The following is a 21,814-nucleotide window of genomic DNA, read 5'->3' as shown; positions in this document are numbered from 1 at the left end:
CTTTTCTCAAATAACTAGCAACTCCTACTCTCTTGACTTATGCTATGTTTCTACCCAGTATAACAAAGTATCGGACACCATCCCTGCGCATTGTCCCAATGACTTTCACGATACTTGCCAAAACCATCGGGGGTTTTCTCAATTATTTGAAGGGCAGTTTGTACCCAGTCTTCTCCTCCCAGCCATTACCATCCTACTCTATTATCTTGCACTTAACAAACAGATTGATTTCTTGCCTAAAATTAGCTGGAGAATTCTATTTGGATCAGTCCATCAGAATTAAAAAGTATAATTAGCCTGAGAATTCACTCCACTTTTCAACCTAACTACTGCTTAAATATCTCCTGCAATGTTTTGCACTTTGTGCAGAGCATGTAGAACTCTGTCTCTGGGTGAAGTAGCTGATTACAGGAAAGCAGCCATGAATTGCTATGAGCTTGTCACTGACGATCCTGCATATGTGTGCGTTATCAACTACAATTGTCTTCGTAAAATTAAATAAAAGCACGCATTTATTATTGTGGGGCTCCAATTAAGGGACAGCTGGTGCTCCTATTACACTTGCATTAAATCGAAACTTGTAATTTCCCTGTGCAGATGCACACTTTTTAATCAAGATATAAAATTGCATTTGCTTTGTCCATTTTCCAAAGTATCTGGAACCTTACCTCAGGGTTCCTCTTATCCTGCAAACTCCGTGGAAGAAGGGGAACAGATTGCACTGATCAGCATTTCCCTGTCTGAAATTCTTAGAGGGAAATAAACGATTGGGGCATTTATGAAAGATAAAACCCCCAAGAAGGCAGCTGGTGAGTATGAATGTATTTATTTAGCCTGTAGCGCGTGGACTTATTTATCGACTAAGATCAATTTTGAAAGGACCCATTTCGCCTCACCTGTCTGGGAAGTGTCTATGAGCGTCCCGCTGTGAACCACACTGCCTTTCTCACTGGCACTTCAGTTCCTGAAGAGCCAGAAACTTTGCACCCCTACCCCAACCCCGCCTCTGGGGATGTGTGCCTGCTTCGTTTGTTTTCGCTTTTGTAAAATCTGAGCGTTATGATTTGTCCCCCTTTCCCTTCCTAATGAAATGACAAAGGGTCTGTGCAGCGGGGGCTGGGCTGCTGGGTTTGGGGGCGAGGCGCCACACCCCCTGAGAATAAAGCCCGCGCTGCGCTCTCGGAGAACCAGGCACGAGTGAGCGAACCACACAAAGAATATATTTCGCGACGAAACAGCGCCCTACAGGAAGAAAGTGCCCGCACTCCGAGCGTGAGCCGCAGCGCGACTTTTTGGCGCTCTTTGGGAGCAGTGAGAGAGAGGCGGAGGCCAGAGAGTCCGGGGTGGGCGCGGGAGCCGGGGCGGCCCTTGGCCGCATTCCCGCCCGTCCCGCAGCGGCGCGCGGAGCCAGGTGAGGTTGGCGGCGGCGCCGCGCTACCTGGCCGGGCGGGGCGGGGCCGGGCGGCCGCGTGCGCCGCTTCCGAGTCCGGCGCTCCGGGTGCCCGCCCGCGGCTCCGCTGGCCCGCGGAGTTTCGCGGGAGTTTCCGTTTTGGCGCCTAAAGCCCCTCGCTGGCGCCGTTTCCCTCCGCGTGCCGCGTCTGTCCGGCGCGGGACGCACGGAGGCGCGGCCCCGGCCCGGGCTGCCTGGGGTCGGCGGGGCTGCGCGAGGGGACGTCTGGCGTCCGGCGGAGGGCACTGGCCCGGGAGGAGGGCACGCCTTTGGCAAAGGCCGGGCGGGGTTGGGACCGGGGTTGCTATGGTAGCTGCGAGCCCGGGCGGGAGCCCCACGCCCGGCCTCCGCGAGGGAGCTGGGGCGCTCCGAGGTGTGCTCCGAGTGGACTGAACCAAGAGCCTGGGAGGAGCGGGTAGGGCCGGCCCGTGGCCTTGTCCCCTCCTCCCACAGCCCGCCGGCCGGCCCCGGGAAGGGGCCTCGAGGAGCCCAGAAAAGAAAGTATTCTGGCCCCTGGAACCGAAAGGAGTCTTGCAAAAAGCACGAAGGGGTCCAGGGGGCCGAAGGGAGAGGGGGAACCGTCGCCTCCGTCCGAGAGTCAGCGTGCGCGTGTCTGTAGACTTGACATTTTATACCCCAGAGCGGCCGACTTGGAGCCGGGTTGCAAGTCCCAGCCCTGAAGTTCTGGAGGTGGGGCGGGCTTTAATTTGCTTATATCTAATGATTTCAGGAACCTCGCTTTAAAATGGCGGCATTCAGTATGCACCCCTGCTAAAGGCTCTCCCGGCACCGGGGCCACCTCGCGCAGCGCTGCTTTTGCTTCTGCCGCTAACAGATGGCATGTGCCGCTGTCGCTGCCGCTGCCCCTGCTGCTGCCGCTGAGAGCAGGGCCCCTTAGCCTCTGGGTTTGCGCTAGCAGCGTAAGGTAAGGCTGGAGATGAATTGGGATTTGTAAGAGAGGCTGCCTTCCTAGGACGCCGAGGAAATAATGCCTTTTAAACTTCATTTTACAAAGTAGCAAATAGAAGGAAAAGTCATCCTGCAACTTTGTTGCGATTTTAGAGCTTTGATCATTTTCCTCCTCCTTTCCTCCTCCTCCTTTTTCTTCTTCCTTCTCTTCCTCCTCTTCTCTTCCTCCTCCCCTTCCTTCCTTCTTTCTTTTTTTCTACTTTCTTCTTTTTAATTTAAAGGAACTTCTTGCATGGCATATAATCAGCAAATGCTTTTTAACAACGAATTTCCCCATTTTCACGCGATATCGTGAGCAGTGCCACGGCTTCCTTGCAGAACCTTGTCTCTTCCTGCCCTGAGTCAACACATTTGGGCAGCTCGCTTTTACTACTGGGGTTTGAAGGGCATGAGAGTAGATTTTAGGAGACTATTAAAAAGGGAACTTTAGTTTTTAACACGCACACAATAAGCTTTTATGGTAAGAAAACGAAATTAAACCCAGACGAGTAATGAAAGTTGACATTTAAGTGATTCTTTGTTGTGGTTTCATAATTAGGGTAATAGACCTACTGTGTGTTTTTCTGAGCACTCTTAGATAGCTAGCTAGCTAGCTAGCTAGAGAGATGATAGATAAAACAGATAAATTAATTGTGGCTCTAATTAAAGTAATATGTTTTAAAGGAGTTATTTTCTCCTAGATGTTCTTACATCGTTTGTAAATTGAGCTGGGATCCCCACAGCCTCTCCGTATTTGTGGGTAGACTTCATGGGAAAGAATCAATTAAAACAAAACTTGCAAGATTTAATTTTGAAGTGATTGGTACTTTTTTTATTAAGCGGACTCCCTGCTTTAGTGAATAAACGTTTGGGTGATTACTGATATAATGTTTGGAAAACAGATTGTTGGTATGTGGGAATGACTAAACATCCATGCTTGATACAATTTATCTGAATTTTGTTTTGTTTTGTTTCCCCCTCCAGTGAAAGGTAAATAGACAATGAGGCTTATCAGACACCTTGGATTTTTCCTGATTATATTTCCATCTTCTCCTTGGCCCGTGAAAATCTAATCCTGAATGTTTAACTACTTTTTAAAATAATTTTTAACTTTTTTCTAATGTGCGATACTTTTGGGGGATGCTTTCATATTTACCAACACTTCTTCAAATATAGACTAAAATGGGCTTCTGCCCACAGCTCAGCTGATAATATTCTATCGCTGTTCACTCCTTCTCCCAAAGCAGTAGAAACTACTTGGTTGGCAGACGCTCTGCTACTAAATTTAGCAAGTGTGTGGAAAGGGAGAAAAATATTGTTTTGCCCTTATTAAAGCATGGTGCAGTTTTCTGCCCAGGTGCTGTAGTCTACCTAGAAACAAACAACCAAACTGTTTACAATGGAATTACTATACAACAAATTTTCAGCAGTTTTTCATATTATTCTTGAAAGAAGTATGTGGGGCAATTCATTGCTTCATGTCTAAAATGAGAGTTCCTGCAGGTAGAGCAATAAACACTTGCATTTTGGTAAAGGGAGGATGAGAAAAAGCAACTTCTCCCATTTTTAGTGATTATGGACTTAGATCCCAGTTCAGTACTGTTTGCTTCCGGATGTGCTACCTTGCTGCTAAAAGACTTCGGACCAAATGCATCCTTAAAAAAAAAGAAAAAAAGAAAGAAGGAAAAGTGAAAATACTAAACCTTGAGGCCAGAATAGACAAGCTAAACTGGTGTCAGAGAAATTAGGAAATTTTGCCAGTTAACATTCTGCTGCCTCATACAGTGATGAGATTGGAGACCTTATATGAAAACATAAGTGAAGGAGTTTGTAAAAAAAAAAATGTTTTGAGAGATAATTGATATAGTGCTGGGCTAGAGGTGGTGACTGCATGTTTTGCTCTACTTCTAAGAGCTACTTCATTTCTCTAATTTCCTTTGCTACTTTAAGCAATCGTAATGACTCCCAGGACTATTATAAAGTACCTTTTTTTCCCTCAACTGTCCACTTCAGGCATTTCACAACAGCTGCTTTTTATGATTATGAGCTGGTAGCAAAGGACCTTTGGTATTCTCTTGCACCACCCTCTACCTAGATAATGCTTTGCACAAACTAGGTGCTTAATAAATGTTACATTAAAAAGAAAAATGAATAGCTTATAAACTCACAGTGGAATAGATTTTGGGTACAGCTTTTAATTTAAACGGAAGGCATTTTTGTGCACTCACAAGAACCTAAACATTCAAAGAAGAGTAGAATGTACATTCCCCTAGTTGTCTGCATTGTATTCGCTTCTAAAGGGTTCTCTTGCCTCTCATTGTACTTCCAGGCACTTGTATACTTCATGCTTTTGACCAGTAGGTGTATTATTATCTCTCCAGCTTCACTGTGATACTTCCCAGTATCACAGCAGCTTGGGAATAAAAAAGGTTTTGTCTTTTGAGTGATTGTATAGTACCACACATGCTGGAACAGTGACAGTCTCTTGACTGTTGTGCAGATGTTGACAGTATAGTTTAGTACAGTTTTGTTCTCCACCCAGCTGCCTTTATGTGTGAGGGACGAGGGGAGGGAATGGAGTGAGAAGCTCTAAAATGATGAAGATTTCTATTGATAACATTTTACTTTTATTCTGCTTATAGTACAATAAATTCAGGAAGGTGGCAGAATTTTTCTGTTTTCAAATAAATAATGTTGCCTGATAGGCTTACAAACAGGGATTGGGGCATAGCTGACAGTACATAAGTTATAGTACATTTTTGACAAGTAATTTCATCCTGTAATTAAAGTTAGATAATGGTCACTGCCATATTAACACTATCAAGTGTCTGTAAGAGCATGAAGGCTACACTCATCTTTACTTCATCAAGGTTCTTCCATGCTGGTGAGTTTTCTTATGACATTGTCTACTAGGCAAAACAGATGGATTTTTCCTCATTCAAATGTATGTGATATCAAGAAAATAGAAATCAGAAGTTGTGTTTGTGGGATTTTTCTGCCTTTCTCTAGGTGTGATATAGCTCTCACTTCAAATATAGAAAGAAACCCGAGCCTCAGCTAAAATGAGATGGACACTTTTCCTGAAAGAGAAGAAACTGTGTCTGGGAGCAAGTTGTTTAATTGTCAGTTAACCAACCAGCAAACAAACATAAATTATAACTGAAAGAAAGCAATTAGATCTTTCATAATGTGGGCTTTTAGGTCTTAAGGATACCAGATGGTTCCATGATATTCTGTTCTTCCTAAATGGTTATCTATTGCCTCAAGATAGCCAAATGACAGTGTTGGAAAGGCAACTTTGAGAATTAGGATAAATAAGGTATCAGTTGTCTTAATGGATGTTAATAACATCTACATGACCTGAAAGGGATAAGAAAATATTTTTTCAGATCATTGTAGTAAAAATGCATTATTAACTCATCATTTAGATCTGCTTGGTATTAGATTGAGTGACATTGTTTTTAAAAGATTGATGGAGAAAACAATACAATCTGGGAAGTAGGACCTTATCATTTTTATTTGAGAAATAATGGGACTTCCAAATTGCCTGGGCACACAAACACACACGTACATGAGTGTACAAATTAGTGGTCAATTCAAAACAATGTATACAGATGTGCATTGCTTTCTCACTGGAAGATTATAGGAAAATATCTATTTTTACAGCATTCCTCCAATTCTAAGAATGAAATAAAAAAGGTTCACTGTAAACTATTATAAATATTTGATATAGTGATGTCACTCTGAGGCTCAGGAAAAGAACCAGGGCTTTGAATGTTCAACTCCAGGCAGTTAACTTTCAGAAAAAAATAAAAAATAAAAAGATGCTTTGCTCAGAACTCAAGAGGAAGCAAGAATAAAAGGAGGCTTGATTTAAATGTGTGTGTGTGTGTGTGCGCGTGTGTGTGTGCGCGCGTGTGTATTCTCCCTTTGTATGTGTATGGTGATTTTCAGGAAGCCCAAGCATAGGACTCAGTTTGACATGCTTCCTAAAATATTATGTCAACTCTCAAGTTTTACTTGCATCAGTATTAAGTTGGCTCATGAGGAAAAGGAATTATTTGTTTTCTGATTTGAGGCAGGCGTTTGTTTTTTGCCCAGACAGTGAGTGAACTTGAAGGGCTTAGAAATAAAGGGCCTCCCATAGAGAAAAGGCAACCTGGACAGAAATGCAGGGGGTTGGCAGTAGAGACTAGAGGTCATTTGATCTCTTTAAGCCATGGGAGCATCCTGGAGTCTGATAGTTGGCTGGATTTTGTTTTCCATTTAGGATCACAAATTAGCTTAAAATTGTCTACATTGGATTCTTGAATCCTGAGCTTCTTGGCATTGCCTTCAACTGGTGTGGAAAATTGAGAAAGGTTTCCTCAGGCTTACTCAGGTTTCCTTGAATGTACCAGTAACTATTCATTAAGCAGAGGTTATTGGGTCTCTTTACCTCATATCCCTAATGCCTGGTAGATAGTAGGTTCTCAGTAAAAGTTTGTTAAATAAATGAAAGACTAGATTAATCTTTCTAACTTGTTTTTGCATGTTACGAACATTCTTCCTTGTAGCATTATTTCTGTTTTTTATTGACAAAAGAAAAATAAACACCAATAAGCAGACTGAACACTAGATTGAGTGACTGTTCTGCTAGAGGCCACAGTAGCAACTCAAGTCCAGGGAGATGCAAGCAGTGCCAGCTTTGGGGCTGAGACCTTGAGGACTGGCCTGAAAGCCAGCTGCTACTTTTCTTTCACCTGTAGTTGCATTTAGAATACCTCCCCCACATCCCAGGGATATCAGTCTTCATTACAAAGAAATGTTTACATAGAAACAGTTCTTTAACTGTTTCACCAGATTAAAAATTAAAAAAAAAATCAGAAATACTGTGACTCTGATGCCTCCTGTCATGTATAGTTTAGGAAGTGATGAAGTTACAGACAAAATCCAAAAAGGACACTGGGAGCTGTCTCATTTTCAGTCAGATGTTGATTGCCCATTTAGAGGCTGGATTTGCATAGGTTTTTACTTACCAAGATACAGGTATGAATAGTGCCTCTTTTTATTGTGTACAGAAAGCAAAGTCCACACAGTAGAAGAGACAAGAGCTGTCATTTCAGATCCACCACAATCATCTTTTGTGCCCAGACGATAATCAGTCTTTAGGTTTAGCGCTTGCAATTTCTCCTTATGTGGCAGTACAAAGTAACCAAACAAGAGGTTATGTTGGAGAGTGGCATGGGAGGGGTGGTCTGTTAGCAAAATGAGAGAGTGAAAGAACCAGAGAGCTTACATTTCACCTTTTGTTTTGTAGTACTCAGCTTCTACGCAGGAAAGCAAAACAACACAAAAGCACCCTGTAGAATATTAACTGGACATGTATCTCATGAAATAATTCCTTACTTAATTTACCAATGGGGAAAATGGGATTGTCACAATATATAATATTAAGGTGGTTGCTTTAAGGTTGGATTCATATACTATACACTGTTTTTTCTGAGTTCCATTTAAAATATGTAATGACAAATTCAACAAGACCCATGGCACAGAGGTGGGGATCACATTTAACCTCAGTACCCAAGTGAAGAGTTTGTATTCGTCCTCTGAAAAGTAGGCACTTGATAATGGCCCAGTTGGGGGTGCTGTTTTGTTAAAGGGTACATTGATATTTTAAAAAGTGTTTGCTGTCTGTGATCCATGAGGATCCTGAAGAAAGGATGGGGGCATTTCTTTCAGAAGTGATTTTGAGAAAAAATTAAACTCCCAACTCCTTTATGTCAGCATTTTCCCCTAAGTAATTGGACAACATGAAGAGAAACCTTATTAGCTCACCCAGATATATGAAGTGAAACATAGTACATGTTATAGAGTTACATTTTATATTTAAGGACTTCCCAATAAAATCATTAGGGAGGGACTGGGGTACCATGCCTGTGTAATCTGATATGTTTCATGAATGCCTATAGCAGCGGCCTCAGCTGCAGACAGAGGCTGAGGCTGTGTCAATATGCATTCTGCTCGCTTTCTGAAGCCAGGGTCAAGGCCAGACTCAGATTGACAGGCTCCTCAAGGGAGGGCCTTTTTTGAGAAAGACCTTGGATTTTGGCGGGACTTTTTTGTGGTGTACTTTATATGTTTACATTTATTAAATTAACATTGTAATGCAAATGAAAATGTAGGGTCAAAATACATAGCCTGATCTGGAGATAGTGTTAAACATCTGCATGTGAGGCAGTTTGTGAATTTGAGGCCTTAGGTAAATGGTCATCACGACATTTAGACATGACATCAGAACCAGGGAGACCAGTATGAGCAGTGAAGGGCTCCATGTCTGCCTCTAAACTTAAGTTCAGGGTAGGTCCCGCTCGCCATAGAAGATGAGTTGAAAATCAGCGTTACCCATCTAAATGAGGAGGAAGGGCTAAAGCCTGTGGATTGACTAGAGGGAGGGTCTGGGAGTTCTTTTTATAAACTTATATGTATATTTTTAATTGACAATAATTGTAATATTTACGGGGTAGAATGTGATATTTCAATACATGCATACAATGTGTAATGATCAAATCAGGGTATTTAGCATATCCATCACCTCAAACATTTGTCATTTCTTTGTGTTGGGAACTTTCAAAATCCTCTCTTCTAGCTATTTGAAAACATAAACTAAATTGTTATTATCATCACCCAACGGTGCTGTAAAGCACTACAGTTTATTCCCACTATGTAGCTATAGTTTTGTGTCCATTAACCAGCCTTTGGCTATTCCCCAACCCCCACCCTTCCCAGGCTCTAGTTACCACTGTTTTACTCACTGCTTCTATGAGATCAACTCTTTCAGCTTCCACATATGAGTGAGAACATGCAGTATTTGTATTTCTGTGCCTGGTTTATTTCATGTAACACAATGTCCTCCAGGTTTATCCATGTTTTGGTGGGACTTTTGACTGACTCGCAAGTTGCCCCTCTACCCCACGTTTAATAACCTGGTTTTGCTGGGGAATTCATATAGATGCACTGAGATTCAGTGCAGCAACAATACCAGGGCAGAATGCTTTTGCTTTCTAACTGAAACTCCCCCTCCAAAGCTCTTTTGTGATTGAAAAGTGGATAGGCTAGAAAGATGTGTCCTAGGGCTTGGCATTTCACAGTGCTGAAAAAAAAGACAAGACTACCTCCATATTTTGTGAAGAGTGTGATGATCATCATCATCACATCATAAAAGGATCTAAAATGTGATTTGATTTAGAGAACTCTCATGCACATACTTTGAACTTGCACAAGTCATTTTGTGGGATGACAATGATGATGATGATGAGAGAAACTCTAAGAAGCTAGATTTCTGGGATATTGTAGTCTCCAGCTCTGTCATTTACTAATCAGGCACATGAAAATTGTGGTTCTGAATATATATTCTAAATTAACAGGAAACAGCTAGGCAACCTAAGATCTGATTTTAAAGTCTTTTACAAATGTGGGCTTTTATTCCAATATTCATTAAAATGCAGTGGTTCAAGTGACTGAATCTGTAACCTGTGTTAAGTGAATGTTTTTTGGATAAAAGTTACATTTTTCACTTTCAAGCCTAGATCATATAATAGGCCTCCTTGTTGCCTTGTGTCTATCCCCAAAGAAATCTCTGTAATATTTTTAGCCATCTAAGAAAACAGTTCAGACAGAGGCACTCAGAAACGGTGACAAGCAATGACAGGAAATGCTGGTTGCACTGGGCTCCTTCATAACTTAGTGAGGCCACAGCTGGCTGATTTGCTTTTAACTTCCTGTTTGGTGGCTATTTGAGTCAAAAGTAGCTGTGTTTTCCATATAGAGTTTTTTTTTTTTTTCTTTATTCTGTAAGGCCACAATAAATCTGTCACTGGGCTGCATGTTTTGTATATTTTATGAACTGTATCATGTGGTTTGAGTTTAATTTGGAAGGCAGTGCTTTTACAATCAAGGTCCCTCCCCCACCACACGTGCAGCTTTGTGGTCTGGGATTGCATGGGCCTTCGAAAGTTTATGGCTTTATTTACACAATAGTGATTGCTGAGGAGGGCATTTCCTGCCAGCTAATGACTGGTTAGAAGGACCAACAGTCCAAATCCACGGAGAGAGGACCATTCATTAAATGCCAGGAAGCGACCAGGCTGCTTTTCTCATGAAGCAGTGGGGAGAAAGTGAAACCACATTCTGCCCTTTGAAGAGCCCAGAGCACCATGGGCAGAGCTGGGTATGGATGTGGTGCCTCCTCATCCATATGGACAATGGAGCTACTTTTCCTAACAGGGACAAACTACTTCTTTCTCATAGGTTGCCAAATCGGGCCTTTGATGGGAGGGCATTTCCTATAGGTCGATGGTCCAATAGAGACTGGCCAAATAAAGTTGAGGGCCCTGAATTTGCCATTAACGTCTGCCAGATAATTCTTAACTCAGAGGTGTTACAGCTACTTGAAAACCTTTAATATCACATGATTGAGTTTCCTAATTGGTTGAATAACTGATCATTAGTAAAGTCGACAAAAACTTGGAAAGGAATGGAAAGAATGGTTTGTTTTCAGGGTCAGTTTAGCAGGTTACAGATATTTTACTTTGATCTCGTATTATAATGAAGGTAAATAATATACATGAAGAGTGCTTTGCCTTTAGTGGAAGTACCATTGAGAGCTGTAATAGTAATCATTTAACCCATGACATTTCCAGGAAACAGTTTTGTCCTCAGTATAATTCTTGCCTGCTATAAAGCAGCTGAGGTGTGAAGAGTTTGGCATTGATTTAGAGCAAAAACAGAATAAGATCGAGGCTGGGTTCACATCCAGGAATCCCTGACTTCCTGGCCTGCCCTTCACTCCCTTAGCTTCCTAAGCCTTCAATTTGCTAAAAAGTTAAATGTTTATAAAAGACAAACATCTGTTCTGAGTTCTTTGGTAGGTACCTCCATATAAAGGAGGCTATGTGACAGCGCCCCCCACCCCCAACTCCCCTGACTCCATGACTTGGCTTGGTCCTTTATCTTGAAATTTAAATTTCTTTCATATCTTCCAAATTTGGTGGGGGGATGGCAGGGGTGGGCTGAATCTCTGAAATAGAGGCAATCACTGATGGCCAGACACCTGCATTTCTTCATGGGATTGAGTAATCTGTTACATGCAGAACAAACCAAATATTAAGTTTCATTTTTGAGTCTGGCAAATGTCATTACATGCTTTTTAAATATTCAGTAATCCAGGGATTGCTGGTCATTACCAGTTCACAAAAGTGAAAGGGTTTTCTGAAGTTTAAAATGTTCCACAAATAAACCGTATACTCATTACTGTTGTTATTATTAGATGATGCCCAGAGCAGATTTATAAACAAAAAAGTGGCTGATGAACAAAAAAATATATATTTCAAAATATGATTTTAATTTTTGAACATTTTTGAGTTTGAATGTTAAGATACACTAAAATTTTGAAAGCTCAGATGAAAGACCGTATTCGATTTAGAAACTGGTTTGGACTAAGAACAAACAACGTTTTTTGTAAGTAGATTGGCCTGAATATTTACAAACATTTATAATTAGCAACACAGCTGTATGTATGTTTGTATGGGTTTATTTATTTATTTTTATTTTTGGAGTTGAAGTCTCACTCTTTCGCCCAGGCTAGAGTGCAGTGGTGCAATCTCAGCTCACTGCAACCTCTGCCTCCTAGGTTCAAGCGATTCTCCTGCCTCAGCCTCCCAAGTAGCTGGGATTATGGGCACCCACCACCATACCATGCTAATTTTTGTATTTTTAGTAGAGATGGGGTTTCACCATGTTGGCCAGGCTGGTCTTGAACTCCTGCCTCAGGTGATCTGCCTGCCTTGGCCTCCCAAAGTGCTGGGATTACAGGCGTGAGCCACCGTGCCGGGCCCGGACATTATTATTTTGTTTAGCAAAACCTTTCTTTATAGGTAATCTAAAATACATATTTCAAGCTGATTCAGGTTCAGTTATCACAATCTGAACTAGTGGTGTCAAAATTAATATAGGTTTACTCTACTGTATTTGGAGCCAACAGCATTACCTTGTGGTATTAGAAAAGCCTATTTATTCTATCATTGTAATTTTCAAGTGGTAGGCAACAACTCATTAGTGCATAATGAAATCCATTTAGTAGGTTGTGACTAGCATTTCTATTAAACAGAATTGCATTAAATAGACAGTAAGAAAATATCAACACGTGTCATGTAGTAAGATTAGATATATTGGGTGAGACTGTTATTTCAAATCCATGCACCTGTTACTGAGTTAGGATGTAAAGTGTGTTTCTTACTATTTGTTGCTGTCAGAAAGGTTTAAAAGTCAGTGTTTTAGTGGATGTTATTTCTGTGTCAGAAATATTTTTCCTCTCTTTTTTGAAGGGAAGATGGTCAAGGGATGCTGAGGGCTTTCATGATAACATACCTAGTGCTGTTGGTTCAGTACCCTGATAGTTATGTGTCTGCTTTTCAAACTGAACAGTAAGATATTGCTATAGATGTGCTATAAGATTTAATGTCCAAGGTATTTTGCAATCCTGAAGGCAGAAACTTTATATATTATGTATTTACTAAGTGGTATTGCTAGAACATTAGGACACTGAAAATAAAACTATCTGGGAACAAAAGCCAAAAAAGGATGTTTAACAAGGACAACAACAACAAAATGACAACTAAAAATCTTGGGACAATTGGGTGTGAGGTGCTTCGAATGGCAACAGAATTATCCAAAAATTTTAAATGTTGGAAGAAAATCAAGCTCATTTTAATAAGTTAAATATAAGTTAAAGGGCTCAAAAATTGATTGGATTTTCATAAATCAAAAATGGTCATAGCAAGAGAATGTGTTTGCAAGAAGAAAACAAGCTGATTCATAAATATAAATGTTTATGCTGGGAAAAAAACCTGTGGGTGTCTATTTTTTCTGCGGTGAACAAAGGCACACTTTAAAATGAATTTTAAAATTGTAGATGAGGCATAAGCTGAAAGTCTGTTAAATATACCTAAAATATTAATGGGAATGATTACAGAAATAAAGAAGAAAATAGCCACATAGTCTTTCCAATCACTTTTTTTGTGCTAATGAGTATTGAGCCTAGTAGTAGGAAAACATAAGATTTACTCACATGAACAGATAAGAGATTAACTACTGAATGCAACCCATTAGGAGAAGTCTGGCCTTAGAAGTCTGGCCAATTTGTGCATATTCCTTAGAATTAAATAATTGTCAGGGGGAGGAAAATATTGCCTTCCGGGGGTACTATTGCATCTCCAGTAGGATCATGGACACCTCTCCTGCAGTTCCCTCCCATTGTCATTAAATCTCTTTCTGCCTGGGACATATTGAATTCATTCCCAAAAGTCTCTTCCTGTGGACATCCTTCAGAGCCTTAAAGCACTGTTGCTTCCTCAACTTTGAGACTTGACATGCAATAAGGCTTTATAGATATTTAAATGTTAAACTGAAGTTACTGCTCTGAAAATGTAATGTCAGCTTCTTATGAGTTAGTGACTAAACTCTGTCATTGTGAGTTTGTATCTCCCTCCTCAGATATAGTACATTTAAAGATTAAGAATAGAAAAAGACTTACAGATCTACTGATTGTGTAATTAGCAATCAATTTATGAAATGAGATGTAAAACAAATTAAGGACCATAATAAAGGGTTACATCATCACCAACAAAACCCGTTATTCTGTTTATGACGATAAAAACTAAAAAATGTTGAAGGGTGAAATTGCATACATGCTCTGATCCTGAGAGCTAAAGGTTTTAATTCTTTCTTATTCTGATGTTAAAGCTTTTTAGAAAGCAGTAATACATATTTTGGGGGGTTATAGGATACCTTTGCCTATAAGCATCTGTTTCACTGTAAACATGTACAGAGTAGTATAGAGTCAGTTGAATAAGGTGTGGGGGGTTTGAGTGTGAGTTATTCAAGATTTTCAGCTGTAACAAGCATGTAGTTGACTGTTCTAGGCAAACAAAATTAGTCATTGTTTTGGGTGTTAGCTACCTTTTTCACGTTAGCCTTCTGGGATTTTTTTGTTATGGGATGCTTGACAAATTAATAGTGATAAGCAAAAGCTCTGTGAGAGGGAGTGCTCAAGCCAACTAAACACCAACTTATCATTCATTTCATGCAGCACTCTAACTTTCATCAGGCTGTCTGGGAAATATTGTGACGTTTTATATAATATTACATTTGAAACTTTAAGGTATACATGGAACTCAAGACCTTTGACAGGTGAGTTTGTTTTGTTTATTGTAAGTGGAAATTTCCTTCAGTAGGCAATGAGACTGTCAAGGCAAACTTTCTTGTAGAATGGAGGAGGAGAAAGGAAGGAGAGAAAGAGCTGCATGGTTTCCTAACATTTTGTTTGGAGAATTCCTTATACCGCATTCCTCATTTTCATGAAATCCAAAAGAAGGTTGAAATGCTGTATTGCTGTTAGCAGAGTTTTCCCTAAACTAGTAAGTGAGGGAAACCCCTTCTTCCCAAGAATTGCAACCATTAGCACTCTCAGGAAGCCTGCAATGATTTGGACATAAGGAAAACAAAATATATACACCTTCTGTGTACTCACAACATTTTTTAAAAAATAAAAATAAATATAATCTTGTTGAAAAAAAAAACACTTGATCATCTCAGATCCAGGAGAGGAGCTCTGGCTCATATTATTCCTCATGTTGGATAATCATTAAAACAGAAGAAAATAAAACCCTCTTGAAATGGCAGATTTTTTAAGTGAAAATAAGTAGGGTTTCCTTGGACCCCTATAAGGAGACTCTTGTGAAGCATGCATCCAGACTTCTGAGACTTTATACTTTTTGCTTTCTAGAGCAGGAAAGACTTAAGAAATAGGAAGTCAGAAAGTACAGTAAAAATCTATGGGTTCTGTGCTGTTAAGGGTCCCTTTCTGATTGGCTTGGTGTGAATAATGGTATAGAATTTAACCATGTAAGATGTTAAGAGGCCTGAGACTTCCCTTGACATTTCCTTATGCTGGCAGGCCCAGGCAGTTTGACTTTGGCTCTTGTGGCACTTGGGTGGCAGGAGAAACAGTGTTTACAACCACCTTCACCTCCAGGAATGTATTATACTTTTAAATCAATCTTAGTATCTGTAGGCAGGAGTTTATATATAGGAATAAAATTTGAACCCCCATTTTCACACCCAATAAAAACGTCCTGTAATAGGTGTTTATTCAGAGTCAACTGACATTTATTGAACAATTACTGTGTGCCAGATGCTCTGCTAGGTACTTTCATTTTGTTATGACAGTTTTTTTAAGTTATGAAATACAGTTGGTTCTAGCTGGGCAAATACTCTCTTTGGCATCTAATAGATATCAGGCTAAAAATTGCATCCTCAAGTCCCTGCTCACTTTTTGTATACAACACACCCCCCAACACACAATCATTTCTTCTCTGTCTTGCTTCATCATTTGGGAACCATCTAATGGCCCATGGCCTGCCTCTTCCATCCATGAAGATATTTATTTCATTATAAATCAAGCCAACACTAATCTGTTACCCATCTTGATGTTACAAAAGGCTGCTTTCACTATTTGATGGATGGTGCTACAGTAGGATAGGAGAAACAGGAAGAGGCTTGAGAGGTGGATGAAGAGTGAGGGGTCAGGAGTGTGAAATGGTGTGGAGTTAAGTGCTAGTGAAAGCCATGTAGAAAAATCTAGAACAAAATTGGATTAAACTTGTCCAGAATGCAGAGAAAATAACAAGGCAAGATGTTGGAAGTTAATCCCTCACCCCTAGGAGTGGCCAGGACAGCCCAAGTTGAGCAACACAGGAGGATTTTTTTTTGTTATAGAAGCAAAGGGCAAAGAAAGTCTCTAAAAGGAGGGAGCAATCAACAAATACCACAGGAATTATGTAAGTTGAGGCCACTGGTTTTGGCACTGAAAAGGTTGTTGGTGATTTTTGAGAGCCAAGAAGCTGGTTTCCAGTGGGTTGAGGAGTAAGTGAAAAGTTGGAAAGTGAAAGTGGTGATGATGACTTTTTTTCAGATATATGATGATGAAGGATGAGATATGTTGGAACTTAAAAAGGAAATTGCATCAAGGGAAGGAAGGGTTTTCTTATTAGGATAGAGATGACTTAGATGTGCTTACTGGCTGATGAGAAGGAAGCAGAAGAGAATATTGAAAATGTCTGTCAAGCATGGAATATGTTCTGAGTGGCTACCCTACTTGCGCAACATCTCTGTTAATATGCACAGTATTAATTGTGCAGTCTGATCAAGTAATTCATGCAGAACTCTGGTGAGCCTGAATTTTGGGTCCTCTTTATTCTTTTTGCCTTTAAGGTGGAGGATTAGGGTTGTCATAAAAGAACTGAGATAGGTACAACCAAAAACAAAAAAGGAGGAGGGGGAAAGACAGTGGAATTCAGCTAAAATAACAGATAGGATTATTTTTAAATGGCTTCAGAGGCAAGACAGTGCTACTGAAATAGCGAAAATGTGACTGACATCTTTTTACAGCACATATTCAATGAAAACGAAAGAGAGGGTTGGGGAAAGCTATAAAAATGAGAATTCAAATGTAACTATAGAGGATATAGTTTTACTCTGATTTGCCTTTACACTAGGATTCAGTGTCTTTCATAAATTTGGAAATTTACCATAGACATTACTTCCCTTATGTTGCGTCTGACAACTTCAGTTTTTCATGGATTTTATATTTCAACTTGTAAAAATAAAAAAAATAACAAACCTCAGGTCTGGTTCAATTCCCCTCATTTTAATCACCATCCCCTTTCTCCTATCTAGAAGAATATATTTCCTCTTTTCTTAGAAGCTTATGATTATTGGTAGAAAATATCTCTACCTTCTCTACCTTAAGCTTTGAATTTAATGTCTAGGTTGATTCTAGTCAAACAAAAGTTGATGCTGCTCTGAGGTTCTGCAAATTTCTTTTTACTCTGAAGCGGAAAACGATGCAAATTTTCAATGCAAATACATGGAAAAACTTAAATCTTTGAAGTTATATTGTAGAGATACTAATGATCTAAACCAGCGTTTTCAAAACTGTGTTTATTTTGCCACATGGTCTAGGATAAAAAAGATATATTAGGTGGAATGCCTGAGAATTGAGGTTGAAACAAATACCACATTCTGAGAATTAAATTGCATTAAGGCTACATTCCTAAAAATATATATAAACATATGTATACATGTGGGTTTTTTGTGTGTGCGTGTGTGTGTGTGCGTGTGTTTATTCTTCTAAATTTCAGCTTTTAGCTTTTTATGCTGCATTTCAAGTTACTGTGCAAATATTACTTGTTGATAAGAATTTAAGAATACTCTATCAATAGGAATCAAAGTAGATTAACGGCATCTTCATGCCAAGAGAACACATTGCACAAAATCAACAGGACTTTAGATTAAAATATTTCCCCAATGCTAGAGAAAAATGTTTCTTAAATGCATTTCTAAAATGAATACAGGAATTTTGCTTTTAATTTTTTGTTTATGGTTTCTAGTATAAATTCTTTGTCATTTTATACTGGGGAAAATAGATTTTTATAGTATCCTATATAGAGAAGCAAATCAAATGGCTTTACATTTAGATTATGGAGGATATAGTTTTACTTTGTTGAAGTAAAAATATTCAGCAGGTTTAAATTCTGAAATAATAGCATGAATGAGCTTATTAAGCCTGTGATCAACGATTTGCAACTGTTTGCTTGATAATTGGAAGGATTGCAAAGGAAGGCAAGTTTATATGGTTGGTTTAAATTAAGGCTATTGTTTTGAGGGAATCAGCCAGCCCTGTAATCAAGTTGTGAACTCAGTGCATCTCTGAACTAATTAATTTAGTGTGATAGCCCCTCAAAGTCCGTGTTCTGTGTTACCAATTAGCTACACCTCATAGGAATCTTCGTCCCTCTTTCAGGATCTGCACTCTGGTTTAATATTATGATGATTATTTACTGGATTCAGTTAAGAAATTCAATTTGCAAACAGATCCTTTTTGGGTTTGGATAGTATCAATAATCAACATTCTCAGAATCCTTTTCCTCTGTAAAATAGTGTTTTTAACAAGTTTTACACAATGAAATTAAGAGAATTAAAATGGGAAACCTATAGAAAAGATGTATTTTCCCCAAAAGTCTTTACTGCGTTATCTTTCGGGGGGTATGTGTCTGTATGATTAATATTACAATAAATACCAAAGAAATGACGAGTTGTTTGTTGAGCTTAAAGTGGAAAAATTCCAGCAAGGAAGACACAAGTGAGTGATGAGAGAGTATTTCCAAACATATCCCTCTTAAAATGTCTTAAGATGGCTTTTCAGTAAAAAGCTTTTGCCTCCATCTCTGCCCAGCTGCATTTTAGTTGAGAGAGAGAAACATTTACTTTAGGATGCTAAGTACCTTGCCTTATTCAAAGATAGAGAAGCCTAGTTTGAAGGACTTGTGATCTTCGAGAGGTATTCACTTCTTCCAATTCAAATTCCAATCAATTTCTCTTGTGTCTGTACATCATCAGAACTCCCTTTTGTCTGAAAGTGCAAGCTCACATTTAGCCCTTTAGCCCCAGTTCCTGGTGCAGCATCAATGTTCCTAAATATCCACGTTGACATCCAAACTTTTGTATCCTCTTTTCTTGGCAGGAATTTGATTCTTCCAATACTCAAATTGAAAATTGTGCCCTTAACATGTGTAGAGCAGTTGGCACAAAGGGGAAGGGCGCTAATTTATCTGACTCTAGTCAATAAGCCTACACAATTTCACATGAAAAAAAGCAAATCTACAAAATACATGGAGAAAAGTTCAGTATACCAGTTCTGTGTGATGTCTGCAGTTAACCTTCTATAGCGTATCAATGCTGGCATCCTCCCAAGGCAATCTTAGCCCAGGAAATCACTATACTTATAATCTTGGAAAATTGCTTCAGCAACAAAATATATTAGATAGCAAGTCTTCTTTTGGTTTGCAAAGTGTATTTACTGACTACGTATGTATTATGACTTTGTAACAGGGCATCCTAAGTGCTAAATATCTTCCCTTCCCCCCTGCAGCATGTACACACACAAATAAACATCGGAACATCTTTAACTTATATTTAAACCACAGTTATGTAGTATCTTGCAGTTACATTGTATTTTTATTTATTTTTATTTTACGAAAAGGGGGTCTCACTCTGTGGCCCAGGCTGCAGTGCCAGTGGCACGATCATAGCTCACTGTAGCCTCAAACTCCTGGGCTGAAGCAATCCTCCCACCTCAGCCTCCTGAGTAGCTAGCTGGCACCAGAGGCATGTGCCACCACGCTTGGCTAGTTTAAAAGAATTTTTTTTATAGACAGGGTCTGCTATGTTGCCCAGGCTGGTCTTGAACTCCTGGGCTCAAGCGATCCTTCTGCCTCAGCCTCCCAAAGTGTTGGGATTACAGGCATGAGCCACTGCACCTGGCTCAGTTATATTATAGATGTGTAGCAGTTGTGAAAATTTTTCATTTGTGTTTTCCCTTGTAATAACTGACCTAAAATAAATCATATCTTTTTATTTTAATGTAATATTAATTGATAGCCAGTTTTTAGTTTCAGAGCGGGTCTAACTGTAGAACTATCCACTAGGGAGAAAAAAGGGAAAATAATTGATATCATATTAAGAAGTGGCGGGAAGAAGTGATGTAATTTTGTACTTTTTTCTAATAGTAACAGCTACTTACTCTGTGCTAGTCTCTGTGGTAAGCACTTTGCACATGTTATCTCATCTAATCCTCACAGCAACCCTGTGAATTTAGCGTTCTTATTTATCTCCTTTTTACAGATGGGGAACATGGGGCTCAGAGAGAGGAAGCAGCATGCCAAAAGACATTCTGCTAGTAAACAGTAGCATCAAAACTTGAACTTAATGCTCTAACATTGGTCTATGCCTATAATCCCCATGGTTATATTATGGAAATATAAAAAAAGGTTTGATTGGGAACTTGAGTTTGCTGCTTGTCTCTTCCACAGTGTATTAGCCATCTAGGATTGGGCACTGGATAAAGATAGTGCTGCTTGAATGAAGTAAACTTCTGGAACCACCAGATGCGACAGACATTACAATTCACTTCCAAATTATAGAATTATAAACTGTTAGAAGTGGAGGGGGGAAAGCATCATTTGATTAATAATACATTTGTACAGAATAAGACTGTTTGGCACAATATTGTCAGTAATAGCAACCCTAAATGTTTCAGACTTTTAAAAGTTGTATTATGGTGGGATTTACTATTATTTAGCAGAGCTAGTTCCTGATATATTTCTAGGAATGTCTCATTTAGGAGACTTTAATGTAAACTGTTAAATGTCTAGAGGAACTATAGCATTTTTGAAATTACAGCTTGATTTTTCCCTGATATTTGGCTCCCTAGGACTTTCCTATTTCACTCTCCTTTTCATCCCCCTTTCAGTTTTTTTGTTTTGTGTTTTTTTTTTGTTTTTGCATTTATTATTCATTCAACGTACTTTATTGAGCACATACTATGAGTCAGCCATGTTTCTAGGTGCTGAGGATATAACTCTGATCATGTAAGTAATTAATTTTAGTGTTAATGTAAGTGAATTAGACATTTTTCTATAAATTGAGCCTCACAAAACACCATTACCTTTATTGCCTCAGATGTCCTTCTTTAGCCTAATCATGTTGTTTTAAAATTGTACTGATTTAGTCACAATAGCCAAAAAGTGGAAATAGCCCAAATGTCTGTCAACTAATGAACAGGTAAGCAAAATGTGGCATACCCATACAATGGAATAATATTCAGGAATAGAAAGGAATGGAATACATGCTACAACATGGACGAACCTTAAAAACATTGTATTAAATGAAAAAAGGCAGACACAAAAGGCTACCTACGATATGAATCAATTTATATGAAATGTCCAGAAAAGGCAAATTCAGGGACAAGAAAGCAGATTAGTGTTAGTGGCTGCTTAGGGAAGAAGGGGTGGGAGCACAGCCTAAGAGGAATGGGGTTTCTTTGGTGGGGGAGTAAAAGTGTTATAAAATTGACTGTAGTGATGGTTGCAGATATTATTAAATAATACTAAAAATCACTGAATTAATACTTTTTCAAAGGGTGAATTTTATGGTATGTGAATTATATTGCAATAAAGCTGTTATTAAGAATTGTACTGACTTAGATATGATATATGTTATATTATTCCCATTTTAGAATTACAAATTTAATCAATAGCTAAATTGAGGGGATTGTTGATCTATTTTTAAACAGAGGCAATGGATTGGAATAACTTTGGATTCCACTTATTCTTTGATCTTTATGGGAACAGTTGATTTCTTACCTGAAGACCCACATCAACTATCTCTGTTCTTACAGATGCCTTCCTTTTTGGTCCCACTATTTACTGGGCACTTGGCCGTGCTGCCTTACATGTGGACCAAATCATTGCCTTCCCA

At 39.2% G+C, this 21,814-nt stretch overlaps 1 protein-coding gene across 6 annotated transcripts in view; it reads left to right on the top strand.

Annotated features, from left to right (window-relative positions):
- The first annotated feature begins 1,189 nt into the window (after positions 1–1,189).
- MBNL3 (muscleblind like splicing regulator 3) overlaps positions 1,190–21,814 on the top strand; it is a 120,558-nt gene continuing 99,933 nt past the window's right edge. For 2 of the 6 annotated variants that reach the window (XM_063601609.1, XM_034950457.2), the window contains exon 1: positions 1,223–1,411. Coding sequence is in view for 1 of the 6 variants with exons in the window: in XM_063601610.1 (XP_063457680.1) it covers positions 2,877–2,879 (3 nt within the window). In the remaining 5 variants the exon portion in view is untranslated. Of the gene's footprint in view, positions 1,412–2,115; positions 2,880–21,814 lie in introns of those variants that run through there. The other 4 variants (XM_057301200.2, XM_003814489.8, XM_063601608.1 and 1 more) reach the window with 4 other exon arrangements.

This window comes from Pan paniscus, chromosome X (genome assembly GCF_029289425.2).
Source record: "Pan paniscus chromosome X, NHGRI_mPanPan1-v2.0_pri, whole genome shotgun sequence".
Lineage (NCBI taxonomy): Eukaryota > Metazoa > Chordata > Mammalia > Primates > Hominidae > Pan > Pan paniscus.
This window is presented reverse-complemented; position numbering and strand designations above follow the sequence as displayed.